Here is an 18,746-nt window from a genome sequence, read left to right on the forward strand (position 1 = left end):
TGTGTGTGTTTATAAAATTTGTGAATTTTTTTAGTATACAATGAATTGATTTGAAAAACATTCATAGGTTTTCTATTTAATTCAGGAATTTTTTTGCAAATTCAGAATATATATATATACACAGTACATAGAGTATGTAGAATAGCCCAAGCCATAATTGCATAATTATTCTCATGAAGCAGAAATCTTGTCATATTTTCTGACCAAGCTGCGTTCTGTAGCATGTGTCTAACTTACAGAGATCATCTAGCATTGCGACTTTCAAGATGTGTGACATTATCCTTAAAGCACCTGAAAAGAATCTTGTTTCAGTACTAGAAATGTCAGAGTTCTAGGTTTGTGTTTATTTAACCCAACTAAACGTGCATTGCTAATGTGTTTATTGAAGGTGTGTAATTAGCCTCAAGAGCAGGAAAGTTTGTACAAAGATGAATCATTCACAGACTCCACATTTATTACCACCAGTGTGAAGCCATGTCCACTTATGTGATTGTAATTGGCACGTCATCAGACGGGCTTGTATTGATTTCAGTGATATTATCACCCAAGCCCTTGTTTTCCCATCCGGTGAGATTCATCGTTTGGGCCGGATGAGTGCATGTGAGTATGTCTGTGTGAGTGATTGTCCTTCAGGACTGCTGATAGGGCATCCAGACAGGCTGAGACTGCAGCTGCTGGGGTGCTGTGGTTGTGATTAAATACGGAAGCTAAAACTAGCTTCCTGGTGCTAATGGCCACCTTGTGATTCGCTCAAGTGAGTCGGGGAGAAGACCAAGAGCGAGATAATGGGAGTAAAGGACGTTCAAGACATTTTGAGGAAATGATTGCAAAATAATCACTCTTAATGTAGCGATTGAGACTGGTCTATCATGGGAAAAAAATCCATTAAGGAAGTGTGGAAAGTTTTTGGCACTTTGTGGTTATGCGTCATATGTGGTTTTATAGGAAGTTTTGAATAACCGACATCCGTAACCAGAGCTTTCATGCTTGTCCGTTCAGATAAATGGCAACGATTATTAAGGAACATTATGTTCAATAAAGCATTATAAGCATTAAGAGAAAGTAAAGCCACAATAGAGCAAAGGCAAGCCTCATTAAAAATATCTCATATTAAAAATATCGCATATTAAAGTCAACATGACATCACCCTTTACCTTCTTAAAGGGTTGTTCCTGGTCTTATTGTGAAAAATGTATCATTGCATGTTATTCTAACGCAAAGAAAAAGTTTGTCCAATATTTTATCAAAATGTAATAAATCTGTTTCACCTCAACTTTCCTTTTCTGCTGATGAACTGATGGATCAAGTTACAATTTATCTATCTATCTATTCATTCAGTTATCCAGTTATGTCCATCCGTCCGTCCATCCATCCATCCATCCATCCATCCATCCATCCAGTTATGTCTAATTATCTATCCATCCATCCAGTCTGTCCATGTCTGACATATTCTGGTAAATACTTCACATGCTCTTTTCCTCCATTCCTCGCTTTGTTATGAGCATGACGAGGCAAATGCAGCTGAGAGCAAAATCAATCACTTTATATTCAACCTACTGCACATCAACTCATGCAGAGAACATCCAGCCTCCTTTTGTGTTGCTTGTACATGGCATATTTGCCCATGTGTGTGCGCACGCCCATGACTGCGAGTCTCAGATTCCTGCATAAAATCGTGGCATCCACAGAGGTCTTGGAGATAGACAGGGAGCTTTACAATTCCTCTACAGCCCCTCTCGCAGTTTAATTTCCCATGTCTAAATGTGCCATCTAATTCTCAGATCTCATGTCATTTAATGCTGTTATCTCTTTCTCCTGTGCCGCACTCTTCATAATGAGAATTTAAGAGTCTGACACACATCTGAAAGATATCACATAATAATGAATGGCCGGGTCTCCCGAAACAATCTGCCCAATATCACGAAGGAGCTTTTATATGAAACAGAAATCATTTTGTGGACTGGAATCTATTCATTTAGCAGCTCTGCCTAGAGACTAGTAGCTGAATGAGCTAGCTATTATCAAACATGCCGATTGTGATTGTGCTTTTGGCTCTGGCTGAAGTGAGACATTTATCCTTCCATTCCCATGCATTTCAATCTGTCATTTTGGACATGTTCATTGCTTTAACCCCTGCTAATGCAAACAGGCCAGACCATTTCATCTTCTGTTCAGAAAGAGGTCAAGGTGACCTGTAATGTTGAATATCTATGCAAATCCCCCACGCAAACAATGGGTGGTTTACCGTATTCAGCGGTTTTAACTTTCTCACCAGAGAAAGAATCGGATCGCTATTGCAAAGTTGACCAACCTGTTCTGTCTCATGTTGAGAAATAAAAAACTGGATTGTACAGGCTGTACCTTGCCTGATGGAACCTGAAATTGATACTTTGTTTTCCTGTATTTGTCCTCTTGGAAAAAAATAAATAAATATAAAGGTTTGAAACATTGTAAAAATGGCTCCTAAAAGAAACTTGTATAAGTTACACCCAAGTATTTTCATACCAGAATCATTTTATGGATAAAATTCTGGGTTTCTCAATTACGTAATTAAAGTAGAAAGGAAATGGCATTCAGAATCCCTTTTACTTCTACAGTGTGACATATTTCTAAGTGAAGAACGATATTCAGTAGGGCGGGACTTCATTTCATTGGGAATTGATTGGATTGTGATTGGGTTAAAAAGTAAGGTTTTACTCATGTCATCTGAAAAAAAAAACACTACACTACTATTCGAAAATTACTATAAAAATTTTTTTTTGGAAAGTATTATGCTCATTAGAGCTGCATTTATTCGATTAAAGATACAGTACAATCAGTAATATTGTAAAATATTATTAAAATTTAAAATAATATATTTTAAAATGTAAACTATTTCTGTGAATTTTAAGTAGCCATTTTTAACAGTCTTTAGTGTCACATGGCCAGAAATCATTTGGTGCTCAAGAAATATTTCTTATTATTATCAATAATAATATTTTACTTAATATTTTGTGGAAACCATGCTATCTTTTTTTTAGGATTCTTGAATAGAATAGAAAATAACAGTATTTACTTGAAATAAAAACATTTTGTAACATCATTATAAATGTCTGTTAATTTTAATACATTTTTTGATCAGTTTAATGTGTCCTTGCTGAATAAACATACTTATTTCTTTTTTAAAAACTTACTGACCCCAAATTTGACTAACACCAAACTTTTGAATATTATGAACTAAAAGCAGCCACAACAAAAGTGCATAAAGTGCATTATAGTAGAAGAAAGACTATAAAGACAATTTTTTTCTTTGGAACGACATGCACTTTGACAAAAACACCAGGAACACGCATTAAGGAAGTAAATGGGGTTAGTTGTGATTCATTGACTGTTGGTTTAAAGCATCCAGTTTAGTCAGTTGGTACGGTTTACCGCAATTTCAAACTGAGGAAAGAAACAACACTTCCATTTCTGGAATGAGATCCTCTAAAAAGCTCAGGCTTCACACTTCCTCAAGATATGCGGGCGAAATCCCGCTCACGCCCCGACTGATGAAGGAGAGATGAGTGAGTGTGATCACAGTCCTCAAAACCACCTCTGTCTCAACTACATCACAGACTCCTGGAGACAGAGACAGAGATGACTCCATCTGAACCAACATTGTGCTGTCAGGAGGAAGATGGATGGCTTCCTTTTTCTGTCTCCTCTGTTTATGACTGAGGGCGAATTCACACACAGAAGCAGACTCTGAATCCATCGAGTAGAATGAATGAGTTTTGTGCCAGACTGAAATGGATTTTCAGGACACAGAAAGAGAAAATGATCATCTTTTGTTGAGCAGTGTGATCATATTTTTTCAATTCTGTGTGGATTCTTCATTTATCTGTTGTTCTGACTGATTACGTCATGCTTAAATCAGTTTTTCTAAAGATCTCTCAAGGTTACAGCTTTTGTTCAGAGCCCTTTTCTAAATGTCATGATATTTATATGATTAGTTTATCTGAGGACGCTTTGAATAAAACAAATTATTTGTATCCGTCGCATTAGCAGGATTCAGCAATTAGGATGTTCTGACATTATGCATTCATTCACACGTTTTTTAGACTTGCAAGCATAAACACTGATTTTCTGTGATGCATTGAACACTGTTGCAGATTCTGCTCATTTAAAGGGGTCATATGATTCGATTTCAATTTTTCCTTTCTCTTTGAAGTGTTACAAGCACTTGGTGCATAAAGAAGATCTGTAAAGTTGCAAAGACTAAAGTCTCAAATCCAAAGAGATATTCTTTATAAAAGTTAAGAGTCAACCACGCCTACCTAAAACGGCTCGTTCTAACACGCCCCCGGCCAATCACAACGCATTGGATAGCTGGCCAATCAGAGCACACCTCGCTTTTTCAGACCGATGAGCTTTGTAAAAATCGACGCGTTTCAGAAAGGCGGGGCATAGAGGAGAAACAATAATGCACAGTATGTGGAAAATAATGTGTTTTTTTAACCTTAAACCGCATAAACACATTTCATTACACCAAATACACAAAATAATGTTATTTTTAGCAACGTCATATGACCCCTTTAAATATGCCACTTTGGTACAGTAATCTACAATAGCTGGCTAAGGAAGGTGAGATTAAAAAACTGAAAAACTAAAAAACAGTCAAAACTGATGAATGTTTTCCAAAAAAGTGTTATGAATTTATATGTACCATTAAGTAAAATTACAGCTGCATAATTTATGGCTATTATTTCAGTTTAAAAACTTACTCCTTAGAAATAAATTCTTTGCCATATCCTTTTGTGAAATGTTTTTAGGTTTAACAAAACATGAAAAATTAAAATAATTGTTATAAAATAACAATGATTATTATCATTTATATTCTCTCTCTATATATCTATATGTATATAAATGAAATTTATTTTTTTATTGTAAGCAATTCTGTATTATTAAGCTTAGCTGATTTGGCAAATGTACTATTAGAATACTCTACAGTTTACTTTTTTTTTTGTCTTCACATTAAATGCAAATTTTACAGTATAATAAGGCCATAATGATATTTTAAGCCAGCATGGAACATCATTGGTATTTCTGCTAATAAACAGCACTATAATATTGTTGTTATTCCTGGGCTACTTGGCTTTCTCCTTGTTTTTTCCTCTAGATTTTTCTTTTTCCTATTGCTGTGGCCCCACATATAGCTATAAATAAATAGAATTTTGAAGCAATTTCGTGATTCAGTGGCTTGAAGAATTTTGTAGTGTAAACTAGAATAAGTCATGGGTTTGTTGATAAGACAGAGCCCTAATGTTGAACATGGAAATGAAATCAAGTGTGCATTAGGCTTGTGTGTTTGCAATACTAATGGCTCTTTCTGTCAGTCAGGCGTGTTTTAGCTGACTTTTTTTTGTTTTAGAACGTCATGTCAGTGTTCTTTAACCAGCTTATGCAGACATAGCCAATCCCACCATAGAACTCACTAATTTCCTCTCCGTTCAAAACGGACAAATCCCTGCTGGAGGCATCGTATCTAATATTGTTTTCATTTATGTGCGGTTGCGTAAGTGCTGTGAGTGTGTGTTTGTCCCCTATTGCATAAATGTCATTCCCAGAACAATCTGGCAAACCTCTATTCTGAGATGGGCAAAGCCGGTCGACGTGTCACATCCACTGTGGTCAGCATTTGTTGTGGCTGCTTTTAGTTCAGACGTACTGTCTGATACACTCATTACTGTCAGCATCTCTCTCTCTCTCTCACTCCATGTTTCTTGGCAGAAGCACCGGGTTGTTTATCCCTCTCAAACAGAATCTCCTGCTAAACTTGTGATACCCAAAAACTGCAACCGCCAGAAAAATCTCTAGTATTTCTTGCTCTGTCTTTAACTGAAGCAAATCTGAATCACCTGCTCTGGATGACATATCTGTTTTCAACAAGTCAGCTCTGGAAAGACTACTGCAAGTGTTATTTGGCATCGACAAGCACCTTCCAGTGCCATATCACAATACAGGTGTCACAATTCAATATTATTCATCACAATTTTGCAGTGAACATATGTTATCTACTAAAGTCCATGAGCGTAATATCAACATATACTAGTAATAGTATACCAATAAAGCAATATTTAGCCTTTATTTTGAGGCTTTTGCAACTCCTACATATATATATATATATATACATACATACATACGTGTGTGTGTGTGTGTGTGTGAAGAGTTCAGATGCAAAAGCCTCTAAATGGCAGTTGAAATTTTCTTCTAAAATTAGCTTTTTTTATCAGGTTTCTATGCTTATGTTCAGTTATTTCACTACTATTACGCCTATTCATTTCCATTATGGAAATTTTAAGTGAAATTACTGAACCTACACATAGGAGCCTGATGAAAATGCTCATTTTAGAAGAACATTTCAAATGCCACTTAGAGGCTTTTGCATCTTGAACTCTTTTTTTTAAGCTATATTTTTATTTATATTTTATTTAAAGTTGTTTTATATATAAATACCACTAAGTTGCCACTAATTTATATATATTTTACATTTATGGATTGAATTTTATATTATATATATAGAGAGTGTATAAAATAAGTGCTAGTTTAATATTTGTATTTTTTCATGTTTTTAAAAAATATATATTTTTATGTGTGTGTATATATATATATGTGTGTAAGCTTTATATTTATTAGTGTATAAATTACGTGTTACGTGTCATCCGTGCCCCTAGGAAAGTGTGTTTGTGTGTGCAGGAGAGCGCTGTGGGGTGATTACATCAAATGTTCCCCCTGAAGGCTTGGTTGCGGGGATCCAGGCTTCCTTGGCTGGGATTGGTGAAAATATTTTGTAGGGATGCAGTAGCAGAGATGGCTGTTGAGTAGTGTAATAATGTTTGGCATAGCAACTACAGAGAGGGAAGCACCTGCCACTGGGTATAACCAGTGCCAACGTCACCCTCGCCTATGTAATTATTCCCCAGCGGATGTTTTCTGCATCTCTGCATGCCGTATTACGTCATAGTGAGATTTCGTCTGCTCACCAAGGAGATGGAATGTTTCGAACAGACGTATCTCAGCATAACACATATTTCTGCTGTTAGAGCTTTTCCTCCTTTCTGCGTACGTCTGGAAACATTGTTTAAATCAGCGTCTGCTCGGCATTCACCAGGTGAAGATGATATGCCATCGTTACACAAAGATGGAGTGACATAATGAAAGATGAGCGAGAGAGGAAGAGACAGATGAAGAAAGACTCTGCCTGCAGGTGATTCAGGTCAGCGCTCTCACAGAGGAGCCGCTGCCACGGTTACCATCTCTATGGAAACTAGGAGGTGTTCCTTTGCGTTAGAACGGCCATCCTGATGTTTTTGATGAACCGCTAGCTGCTGATTGCCAGCTCGTTGAGCGAGTCCGTGCAGGAGAATGACACATGCCTTTTTACTTTTGAAGGAAGTATTGTATCTTCATAACCAGGGGTGGGGAGATGGGTCAATATGAAACAACAATCCATTTGACTTCCAAATGCCATGTATTTTAAGTGAACAAGATATTCGTGAAAGAAAAAAATGCAGGGTTGTATTGTATTTTGTCCATTGAGAATTTGCTTGGCAATATGTCATCTGAAAAGTACAGTTGATTCAGAGTTTTTTTTTATTAATAAATATGCAAAGTCACACATTTTTTTGTCATAATGTTCACAACAGTTTTGTGTTAAAAAGGTTTTTATTAAATTTTCACTAATTTCATTTGCTATTGGTAGTATATAATATAATTAAATGGGTAATTAATATAAGGCCCTATGAAATCCGTTTTATTTATTTTTTCCAAATTCCATTTTTTCCATTTTAATATTTCTAGATTTATTTTTTTTCATTTTAATTTATCTAGATTCTACTTTAATGGTTAAATTAAATTTTATTAATAAAGAAGCATGTCAAATTAATTGAAATTATGAAATTTACAATATTAAATAGCAATTTTTTAAAAGTTCAACAAAAGTTACATTTTTGAGGCCCTATGAAATATGTTATATATTTCTGCTAAATACATTTTGGTAAATAATTTTTTTGGTAAATATACCTTTAAAAATAACGTTTTAATAATAATTTTATTATTAATACTGGTACTATCATTACATTAAGTAATATTTCTTTTGATATATCCATCCAAAATTTGGCAAAAAAATGCATTAAAATCCGTAATAATGTGAAATATTGTTAGAATTTAATATAGGCTTAACAGTTTTCTATTTCAATATATTATAATGTATTGTAATTTATTCCAGTATTTATAGTCTCATAACCCTTCAAAAAAATCATTCTAATATGATGACTTGGTGATGAAGAAATATTTCTTCTCATTGTCAGTGTTGAAAACAGTTCTGCTGATGAATATTTCTGTGGAAATATTTTGTAACATTATACATTTCTCAAATTAATGTGCCTTTGTTGAATAAAAGTATTAATTTTAAGAACCCCAAACATTTGAATGGTAGTGTATATTTGACCTATTTCCAAAAATATCACCAGAATGTTTGTTGTCTTTTCTTTACATTTGGAGGATATAAATACTAATTTGAGGAAATGAGCCTTCTGTTGCACTTTGCATTAATTTCCTGTTTTCCGACATAGAAATCAGCCTACATCTGTTAAAAACTCTGGAAACAGAGGAGTGAATTGGCAAAAATGTGTCCAGAAATACTGTGATAAGTAGATTTTCTCTGGTATATCCCTCCTGTGCAGTGGCTTCATAAAATAGCCACATACTAATCCGAACCTAAATTAGATTTTTCATGTGTATGTCTACGTGATCATCCAACCATTATTGGGGCAAGTGCATGCTTGTGTGCGGCTGTTTGTTGACTGATACTCTATGCTTAGATGGAGTCTTAAGATTGTGTGTGTGTTGTGATCTCTGGATGAGGGGTTTGAGGGAGCAGGCTTGGTTCTGGCTCTAATCTGAATCTGTAAAGTGCTTAGGAGGATCTTTGTTTCCATCTGGTGGTTTTCACTCTTTTACATCACTGCAGCTGGCAGTGTGTGCGTGTGTATAGTGGGAGGAGCTTAATACTGGATCCTCTGATGTCAGAGACTCTAGTAACACACGTGCATTGGACATGGATTGCCCCGGGCCCTGTCTCTCAGCTTGATGCCTCCTACTCTTGTTTTTAATGGGCGACACTCTGCGATGTGAATGAATATGATAATGGACGTTTTGCAATTTTATATTGCTTGGGTACTTGTACAAACAGCATAATTGTGCTGATCGAATGACTGGTGGTTCACAGTCATCAAAGGAAGGACACAGCAAGGACATGAAAAATGTATGAAAAAAATTAGGGATGCACCGAAATGAAAATTCTTGGCTGAAGCCGAACAAAATGAAACACTGGGCCAAAGGCCGAATACCGTTTAATTTAAAATAATTGCTGGAAGATCCACAATTAAGTTATTAAATATAATTTAATTATATAATTGTATTATGGGTGCAAATTTGATTTGAAACTTTCCATGGTAATGGCTGGTATGTAAAAAAATCACAATAGTGTTGCTCACAAAAATCTTTTTTGTCAAGTTTGTGCTGTTAAATAATTAAGATTTTTTTCCAACGTGATCCTAAATCCAATATGAAATTAAAGTTAATCCTACTTCCTTCATTTATTTCTGATTGTTTCACATTATTTATGTTTGTTTTCATTGTCTTTAGAAATGTATTTTAATCTTAATTTTCCCCTCAATGTAAACTACTGTTTTCTTTTGCATTTATTTTGATTTCTGGAATGCATTTAAACATGATAAGCTGAGAACACTACACTCTTACTGGTAGTTAAAGCATAAATAAATTCATCAACATATTTTTTATAAATGAATATGCAAGGGTCATGAGATTGCAAAGCTTTGTGACTGGCAGTTTTTTTAATTCTGTAAAAATTTGCAGATCTTTCTCTCTTATGTCTGCACAGCTTCCCAGTAGTATAATAGCTATTTACGCATTGTTTTAACAAACTATCATTCAGTTCTGGCTCTATTCTGGTATGAAACTCGTAAATACGTCACACTACAGAGTTAAAACGTTCTGCAAATGCTGTTTCGTGTCGATGTTGAGGAAGTGTGGGGTGGATACTGACCGAGCTTCTAATGGCTCTATTGTTTGTGTTTGTGTTTCAGATCAACATGAGGCTCATCTTGGTGAGTGGAAAAACAAAAGAGTTCCTGTTCTCGCCAAACGACTCTGCGGCCGACATCGCCAAGCACGTGTACGACAACTGGCCAATGGGTGCGTGATGATTCACATCTTAAAACACATTTTTTTTAATGCGTCCCATCAATAGACTGAAACCATTGGCTCGTGTGAAGGATTTTCAGGCTATTGTTTCCTAGCGTTGAGTAGGTTCCTCTTTACAACCTTTTTCTGTGTTCAGATAATCTGTGCCGCAGACAAATCTGAGTCTGACTGAGTGGTAATCCTGCGCAGAGCTAGATTCCACTCACTGTGCGCTGACCTAAAGTCAATGACAGTACTGAAGGGTGAAACCAGAGCGTCTGAGTTTGTGTGTTTATACATCTGTCTGGCCATCTCTCCGCATGTGTCTGAGGTCTTCATTCAAATATTCCACAGATACAGTTATAGGTTATTATACATTTTTAGGGAAGAGCAGATGGTATCCAGACTCCTCTTTCATCTGTTTCTGCACTGTGCCTTGGCAGCCTATCTGAGACGACAAGTGCTTTTAGCGAAGTGGCCACAAGCTCAAGTTTAGCATTTTTCCATTTAATTGACCTCTCAAACATACTGTGGTGATACTATGGTGCAGTGATGATAATACCATGGTGTTTTGATATATACACTACTGTTCAAAAGTTTGGGGTCGGTAAGTTATTTTAAATGTTTTTGAAAATCTCTTACCATGGGTGCATTTATTTGATCAAAAATACAGTTAAAACAGTAACGTTCTAAAGTATTATTACATATAAAAGAGCTGTTTTCAGCAGCCATTACTCCAGTCTTTAGTGTCTTGCGATCCTTCAGAAATCATTCTAACATGCTGATGTGGTGCTCAAGAATAATCTTTGTTGGAAAACCTGGCAGGAGTAATATTTGAGTAATGCTGAAACTGTGATGCATATTTTCCAGGATTCTTTTATGAATAGAAAGTTATTTATCTAGTCTTCTTTAGTGTCACTTTTGGTCATTTTGATGCATCATTGCTGAATAAAAATATAAATTTCTTTCTTTCTTTCTTTCAAAAAAAAAAAAAACGTTTCTGTTTTTGCTGGTATTAGAGGAGTTGGAGACCAGCAAACCAAATTAGGCTGGTTTAGGCTTTTTTTTGTTTTGTTTTTTTTAGCAGGAATGATATTTTTATTGCTGTTTCTTGTCCTTATTTGTCCTCTAAAGAAATCCAGGGTTTAGTTAAGTTGAAGTTTATTGTAATTTTATTTAAATTTCTTGCTTTGAATAGCTCTTATGAAAGTCATCAGCCTTTAATTATGTCAAAAAGAACATTGATGAAAAAGCAAGGAAAAAGAAAGGCCTTCTTTGTTGTACAGTTCGTAAACTCCATCGGGGTGGTCCGGGATTGAATCAGAGTTTTATTCATAGCAGACGAGCACAGCGGAGCTCGACCTCATGAGGACACAGAATGACCCTCACTTGAGTCTTGTGACTGATTGAGTCAAGAGTGAGAAAGAGACGAATGAATGGAGAGAGAAAAGAGTGAAAAACTTGGGAAGCGGTAACATGGAAAAATGCAGACTAGTAGAAAAGTGTGTTTCTAGGGAACAGTTCACCCAAAAAGAAAAATACTGTCATCATTTCCTCACCCTCATGTCATTCCTAACTTGGATGACTATCTATCTTCTGTGTAAGACTTTAATTTTTGTCTCTTTCTTACGATTTTTATGGAAAGTTCTCCTTTTGTGTTTCTTTTTGTGATGACACTGTAATCACAAAATGTGCATATTTTGTGTACAACACAAACATGAATTTTTCAAATTTGTTCTGTCTTTAACAGACTGGGAAGAGGAGCAAGTGAGCAGTCCGAACATCCTGCGCCTCATCTACCAGGGCCGATTCCTACACGGCAATGTGACGCTAGGAGGTGACTCCTCATTACCATTATTAACATCACATCACACATGCTCTGCTTCTCTTGATTTTTTATTAAATCATTCCTCTCATCCAGAATCATGGGTCTGACATATAAGAAGTTGCTTAGCTTTTTTTTCTGCCAGGTAAATCCGCCGTGTCCCAGTGGACTCATAACGGCACAGATATTTATTTTGGCTTTGTCTTGGTTTATTTCGGGCCAGGGTGCAGTGCGATTCAGTTCTATCATTGTTCAGCTGATTATAAGGACATCCAAAAATTCAGCTCCCAGTCCCAATACACCTAAATGTTACTATTCTCAAGTTGTGAATAGAGATGACTGACTTAAAATATTCCCAGAATGCGGCAGCGAGTTTTTCAGCGAGCAGTCTATGAATGTAGGAAAGCACTGGCCGGCAGACTTGTCATCAGGGACAGAAAACAGGGAGGAGAGGAAATTCTTTGGGCGTGAACAGGAAGCTTTTTAAAATTTGATTGGCCATTCCTCAAGCAACAATAAAAGATTGAGTGGGTTTGTGAATGCGTGTATAAGAAAGTATACGAGTATCTATCGATCTATCTAAAAAAAATTTTTTTTGTCATATTACACAAATAAATCCTTGTTAAGTCCTTGATTCTCTATAAATTTGACAGGGCCTTTTATATGTGACCTGTGAAAAACTTGACTATGATATACTTAACTTATAACCAGGGGTTTTGTCAGTATATTTTGTCTGAGCAAACTTTTCCCATGGCTGAATAACTATAAGCTCCAATTCCTGAACTGTTCGCCTGATGACGTGATGGAACGCAGGCAGGTTTTGCCAAAAAAGTGTCACTTTGATAATACACGCTGACACCTTCTTGATTCAAGAGCATGAAGGCATGAAGACCGAGTGTGTCTGTGGGGCAGAAGGCAGCAGCAGTGCTCTCAGAGTCAGTGACGGCTCTCAATAAGGCACAGGCTTAATGTTTACATGTTATCCTGGTCCTCTGTCCTATGATTTCATCCCCTTGAAAGTGACTTTGGTGTCATAGATGTACAGCTGCATTAGTCTCTAGTGTCCATTCTCTAGTGTCCAACACTCTTTTTTTTCTCATGTCTTGCAGCTTTAAAACTGCCTCTCGGAAAAACCACAGTGATGCATTTAGTTGCCAGAGAGACGCTGCCCGAGCCAAATTCCCAAGGTAACCATTCTGCCCTCTCTCTTTTCTGTACACTCCTCCTTCACTGTTTCACACGCTCCCTGTCTCACTGCAGCCTTCACTTTGTTCAAAAATGTTCAGTTTATATGTGGATCTTTCTCACCCTCTGGCACTACTTCAGTTTTAGGAATTTTTAAAGTAGTGTTTAACCAAAATATAAAAGACCTGGTCACATGACATTTTTGATCTAAAAGATAGGAAGATAAATGTAATGCTTGTTGAGCTTATTCTGATATATTAGCAGAAGTGAAGGGTTTTAACTTTTTATAAGGTTAAAACATTTTTATTCAAATGCTAAACTGAAGGCACATTTTCATGAAAATTGAAACGGATGATGTGCAGTTGATTTATGGATTTAGCATAGAAAAAATGATCTATTTGTAGTTATTAATTTGGGTATGAGGGACACAATGGTTACTGACAAACAGGTACTGGTTTCTAATAATTCTCAGGTTAATTCTAATAATAATTAACGTTATTTAAATAGTGGACTTTAACTATTAATACTATTATTATTATTTTTTTATTTGATTTTATTTAAGGATTACCCATATATAAACCTTACTTTTACCTAGCCCCAGTTAAAATAATAATATTTCAGTGTACAATAAAATAAAAAATACATACATAATATAACAGAGTAAACCACACATAAAATAAAATAATTACTATACAATTACAATACAAAGTCTGGGATTGTCACTTATAAGGTGCTTTAAATATATATTGTTCATTTTTAATCCTTTTGTGTATGAGATAATATTCTCAGTTGCGTTTGCATTTCTATTTGAAATAAAATGTCTTTTATATCATTATTTATATAATTATTTATTATTTTATGTATTATTTATGGTCGATTTGGAGTGTTTTACATGCATCTTACACGAAAATGCAAAGAAAACTGATTTTGTTAATTCTGTAGTAAGCATAAAAATACAGTACATGGCACATAATTATTTGCTAATAGAGTCCTTTAACAATGCTATTTTATATCTAATGAGATTTACTTGCTTGCCAAAGATTAATTCTGAGTAAAGAATATATGCAGAATGAAATATGCATCTTAGAAAGAAACATAATTATGTTGCCTACCTCTTCAAGAACAGAATTTCTGGGATGCCTTAAAATGCTGTCTATGTAGGCAGTAAGTTTTGGAATAAAACCATTTTTTGTTTCTGTGCAATAGTATTATGTTTCTGTGTGTTTGTTACAGGTCAGAGGAACCGGGAAAAGACTGGAGAGAGCAACTGTTGTGTGATCCTGTAAATACATCCCATCATCCCTCAGAACGAGTGTGTCCTATCACCCTTCGCCCATGCTGCTTAAACACAACTAATCACACCCGACTCCCACGAGCACCTGACCAGAACAAGAGCTTCGCTTCTCCTGGAAAGGAAAAAAAAAAAAATCACCCGAGACACGGATATGAGAACATTTCGGCTACGCACAGTCCGTATTTAAGCCAAAAGATGTAAAAAAAATCTGATAATAAAATGCATCCCTCCTTCACACACAGACATTTACACCCTTTCTAACATCTTCACACGCATCCATGAACTCATTCAAACACACACACACACGCGCACACACACACACACCTCCCCTTCTGCCAGTTTGCACACAGAGGAGGCCCTTTTTATTGCACATAGTAACATGAATGATTCAGTGAGGAAAAAGAGACTCGGTCGCCTCAGCCAAGGCCCTTGATTCTTCCTCTCAGGAGGGAGATGTGTGAGGGGGGAAATTAATTTACACAGGGTCTGACGATCTTTTCACATTTATTGATGCAATGGCTTGGATCCGGTGCGGAGGTGGAAAGGCATGCCGTCACCTACGTCTGAAATAAGAGCACACGCTTCACCGACAAGATTAATCTCTGCTACAGTCACCCTCCCGGACTTGTTTTCGTCAAATGCTAATCGCCACACGCAGTCTGATTTCAGTGCAGGAGAACAAGTATTTATGTGCCTGATGAACGTTTTAGAAATGTTTCTTATACATTTCCATGCGTTTTAAATGCCCCGTTAAGGTCCTGGAGATCCAGCGTCCTGCTCTATCGAGTTCCTGTACGCCAGAAGTGTTTCAAGCACAGTCGGGACTTTGCAGGAAGGTAGATCTCCAGAAGTTGGTTGGATTGACTCGTGGGAAAGTCTAAAATACACGTAATGAGTAACAGTAACATTTGCGACTGTGTTTTGACAGTCAACCAGTGTTGCGACTTCCCTCTTAAGATAGATCTGAGCTGCTCTCTTTCAGGAAGGGTAATAAGATTTATCCCTTTATTTTCTAAGTGTAGTGGTGTAAATTAATGCTTGCGTTTGGAGCCAGAAGATAACTATGGAATGAAGTTTGACTTGGTTTCTATTTCCCCTTCCTTGTTAGATATAAAATTTGTTTGCACAACACAGAAACATGAGCTGTTTCGTTTCTAAATATGTGTAATTTTTTCTTTCCCCTCCTCCCCTTTTAATATTTTTCCAAATGGGAATTGTATTCGAAGGTTACATATGTGTAGAGTGTATTTAATATGAATCTTATAGAGAACATAACTATAGATTGTTGATATATATTGGTGTCTAGTGTATGATAGTCTAAAAACAGTTAGCACATTAGCATTTGGAGCAGTGAGACGCTGACAATTTCATATACTTTAACAGCAGAAAATCCCTCTCTAATGGCTGAAGAAATAACTGTTTTCTTCTCTCTCTCTCTTTTTTTTTTTTAAAATCAAATGTTCATAATTTGATGTTTTATTTTTGACTTCCTTTCTCTTTTTATGTGGTCTTTGCTTTCTGCTTTTTAACACCGCACTAGGTCTGAAAAATATTGGTCCTTATCAGGGTTAAAATCTGTACAGAGCTGAAGTTTTTAAAAAGATAATTGTAAATAAACCAATGCTTCTCATTCTCTAAACTACAAATGGAAATACATATATAAACTGAATAAAGAATCCAGAATACTGAAGTGAAATGGTTATTGCTTGCTGTGTTCACTTTCAGATTGTTTATAGTGAGTTTGAGAGGGCCACATTTATATTCTATATTTATATTCTTTTTACGACACTTGAGAAAACACACACGTATATAATGTGTATTCTGCATATTTTATATTTCACAGTATTAGTTTACTGTATTTTCATAAATTCAGCATATAAACAATATGCAGCTTAGGTGAACATAGGAGATTTATTTAAAAAATCATTTAAATCGTGTATTTATTACTAGTATTTTAGTACTAGTCATGAGTCATCAGTCATCTGGTCATAACAGCCTTTCCAAAATCTCCGTTATCATGTATGGAAGCATATAGGTGAACCTCAAATACTTCTCTAATTGTGATCTTATTGCGCCATCTCGTGGATAAACTGATAATTACACACATCTATTTGCACAAATCACATCAGTTTTATTGGTTTATATTATATTTATTTATTATTGTTAAACTTGCTCATTTTCATTTTTGTGCATAAATTAAGATAAGAAAAATATAACTAAATTTAGACTTGACTTGTTTAGTGGCCAAGTACCAAGCAACACCTAGTCGAAAACAAGTTTTGATCTAATTTAAAAAACACTTGTTAGGGACTTTATTTTAATCTAATGCCGGGAAAAATACAAGACGCACGATTTATAGTAATATAAAACATGGATGTAATAATGTATTTAAATGGCTAACAATAAACATGAAGAGCACACATCAAGGCCTTCGACACAAAGCAACTTCCTGCGCGCGTTTCTCAAACTACACGCGGTAAGAATCCTTTTTTTCTCTGCTCAGCAGAACTTGTGCATCAGTTAATATTAACTTACTTTATTTTAATAAAGTGGCCACTCCTCGGAATTTACCAGTTTGATAAGATTTTGATAATTTTAATTACTTTAAGCGAAAAAAAAGAAGCACCAGATATATGCTTTTTAATTTATTTGAAACACTGATGAAACCGGTAAGCACCACCCTAAACTAAATAAACGTAATAACAGCATATTAATAGCAATCTCTCAAATTACGGTCATTTTAAGCTTTTTCCATTAAATATTAATCGATGGTGGACACTTGAGGGGATTTATGATTTATTTCTAATTAAAATATATAATAGGCAATAAATTATGCATAATCCTGGCAGTGTAACAAATTCATTTTTAAAATTATAAATATTTCATGTAGTCTTTTAATTATTTATGTCATAAACAAACGTCATGAATAATAAGTATTTAAAAAATAGTTTTACTGTACAGCTTGTCAAACCACAGGACATGTCAACTTTCCATATGTTTTGTTCTTTTTTTAAAATGAACATTGAGGTCTAATCATATACTGTAATTTATATCTTGCTTATTGATCCATTCAGTGAGTAATAAATGGCCTTCCACATTTTTATAATAGCCTACATATTATTATTATTATTATGCAAAAGAATAAGGTGCATAAGAACAACTTAACAGGCAAATCATCTTATTTAGAAACAGTTAACGACCTACTGATGATCCTGTTTCTGTGGACACACCATTTGATAAAGAACTGTCTGATTTCTTTGATCCTGATGCAGTAGATGAAGGGGTTCACTACAGGTGGAAGCAGACTGTAGAACATGACCAGGCTGATCTTCTGACTGCTGTTCCTCTGAGCGTTTAGGATGTTAGAACTGGAGTAAACCACGAAACGGGGCACGTAATAGATGGTAATGATAGTCAGCTGTGTGGCACAGGTAGAAAAGGCTTTAAAGGCATAGTTCACCCAAAAATGAAAATCCTGTCATCGTTTACTCACCCTCATGTCGTTCCAAACCTGTATGAGTGGCCCTGTGCATTTGCTATTCGTAGCACAGACACCAGGGGCCCGTTCTTCGTACGTCGCTAACTCAGTTAGCATATAATAAAGGTCCTGCGTCTTTGGGTAATTTTAAACTGGTTTATACAGAAGTAATTCAAAAGTATGGAAATAAAAATGTAGCTGGTAGCGACTTTTTATTCCTCAATTCTGAATTTTTTCTCAGAATTGCAAGATACCGCTAAACACAATGCAAAGAATTGTGAGTTATAAAGTTTATAACTCGCATTGTTTATATCTCGCAATTCTGAGAAAAAAGTCAGAATTGTAAGATAAAAAGCTTCAAATTACTTTTATTTTTTATTCCATGGTGGAAACAAGCTGCCATAACGACACAAGTAAACCTGAATCCATACACAACGTAATGTAACCTACTAATAAATGTAATCAATGCCAGTTAAACTTTTATTAAATTGTAATCTTTTTAAAATCAGCCGCTATACATACATGCACGCTGGAGACCTTTTACCACATAAGGCTGCCTCCAGATATTATTTAAAAATCCCTGAAGCACTTCATCCAGTAGCTTTTCTCTCCGTGAATTACAGATATCTTAAATGGAGTTTTGACTAGTCATAAAATATTTAGAGATATCTTTAATCCGATTTCTTACTAGGGCAATTATAATTGCAGATATCTCTAATTGTCATTGTGACTAGTCG

At 35.5% G+C, this 18,746-nt stretch overlaps 1 protein-coding gene across 2 annotated transcripts in view; it reads left to right on the forward strand.

Moving 5' to 3' along the window:
• Positions 1-16,221, forward strand: part of LOC107741158 (ubiquitin-like protein 3) — a 21,010-nt gene extending 4,789 nt beyond the window's left edge. For both annotated transcript variants that reach the window (XM_016553766.1, XM_016553767.1), the window contains exons 3-6: positions 10,131-10,239; positions 11,978-12,064; positions 13,162-13,239; positions 14,471-16,221. In XM_016553766.1, coding sequence (XP_016409252.1) covers positions 10,131-10,239; positions 11,978-12,064; positions 13,162-13,239; positions 14,471-14,523 — 327 coding nt within the window. In that variant the 3' untranslated portion in view covers positions 14,524-16,221. The remainder of the gene's footprint in view (positions 1-10,130; positions 10,240-11,977; positions 12,065-13,161; positions 13,240-14,470) is intronic.
• The last annotated feature ends 2,525 nt before the right edge of the window (positions 16,222-18,746 follow it).

The sequence above is a fragment of the Sinocyclocheilus rhinocerous genome, unplaced genomic scaffold, assembly GCF_001515625.1.
Source record: "Sinocyclocheilus rhinocerous isolate Xijiao unplaced genomic scaffold, SAMN03320098_v1.1 scaffold1307, whole genome shotgun sequence".
Taxonomy (NCBI): Eukaryota; Metazoa; Chordata; class Actinopteri; order Cypriniformes; family Cyprinidae; genus Sinocyclocheilus; species Sinocyclocheilus rhinocerous.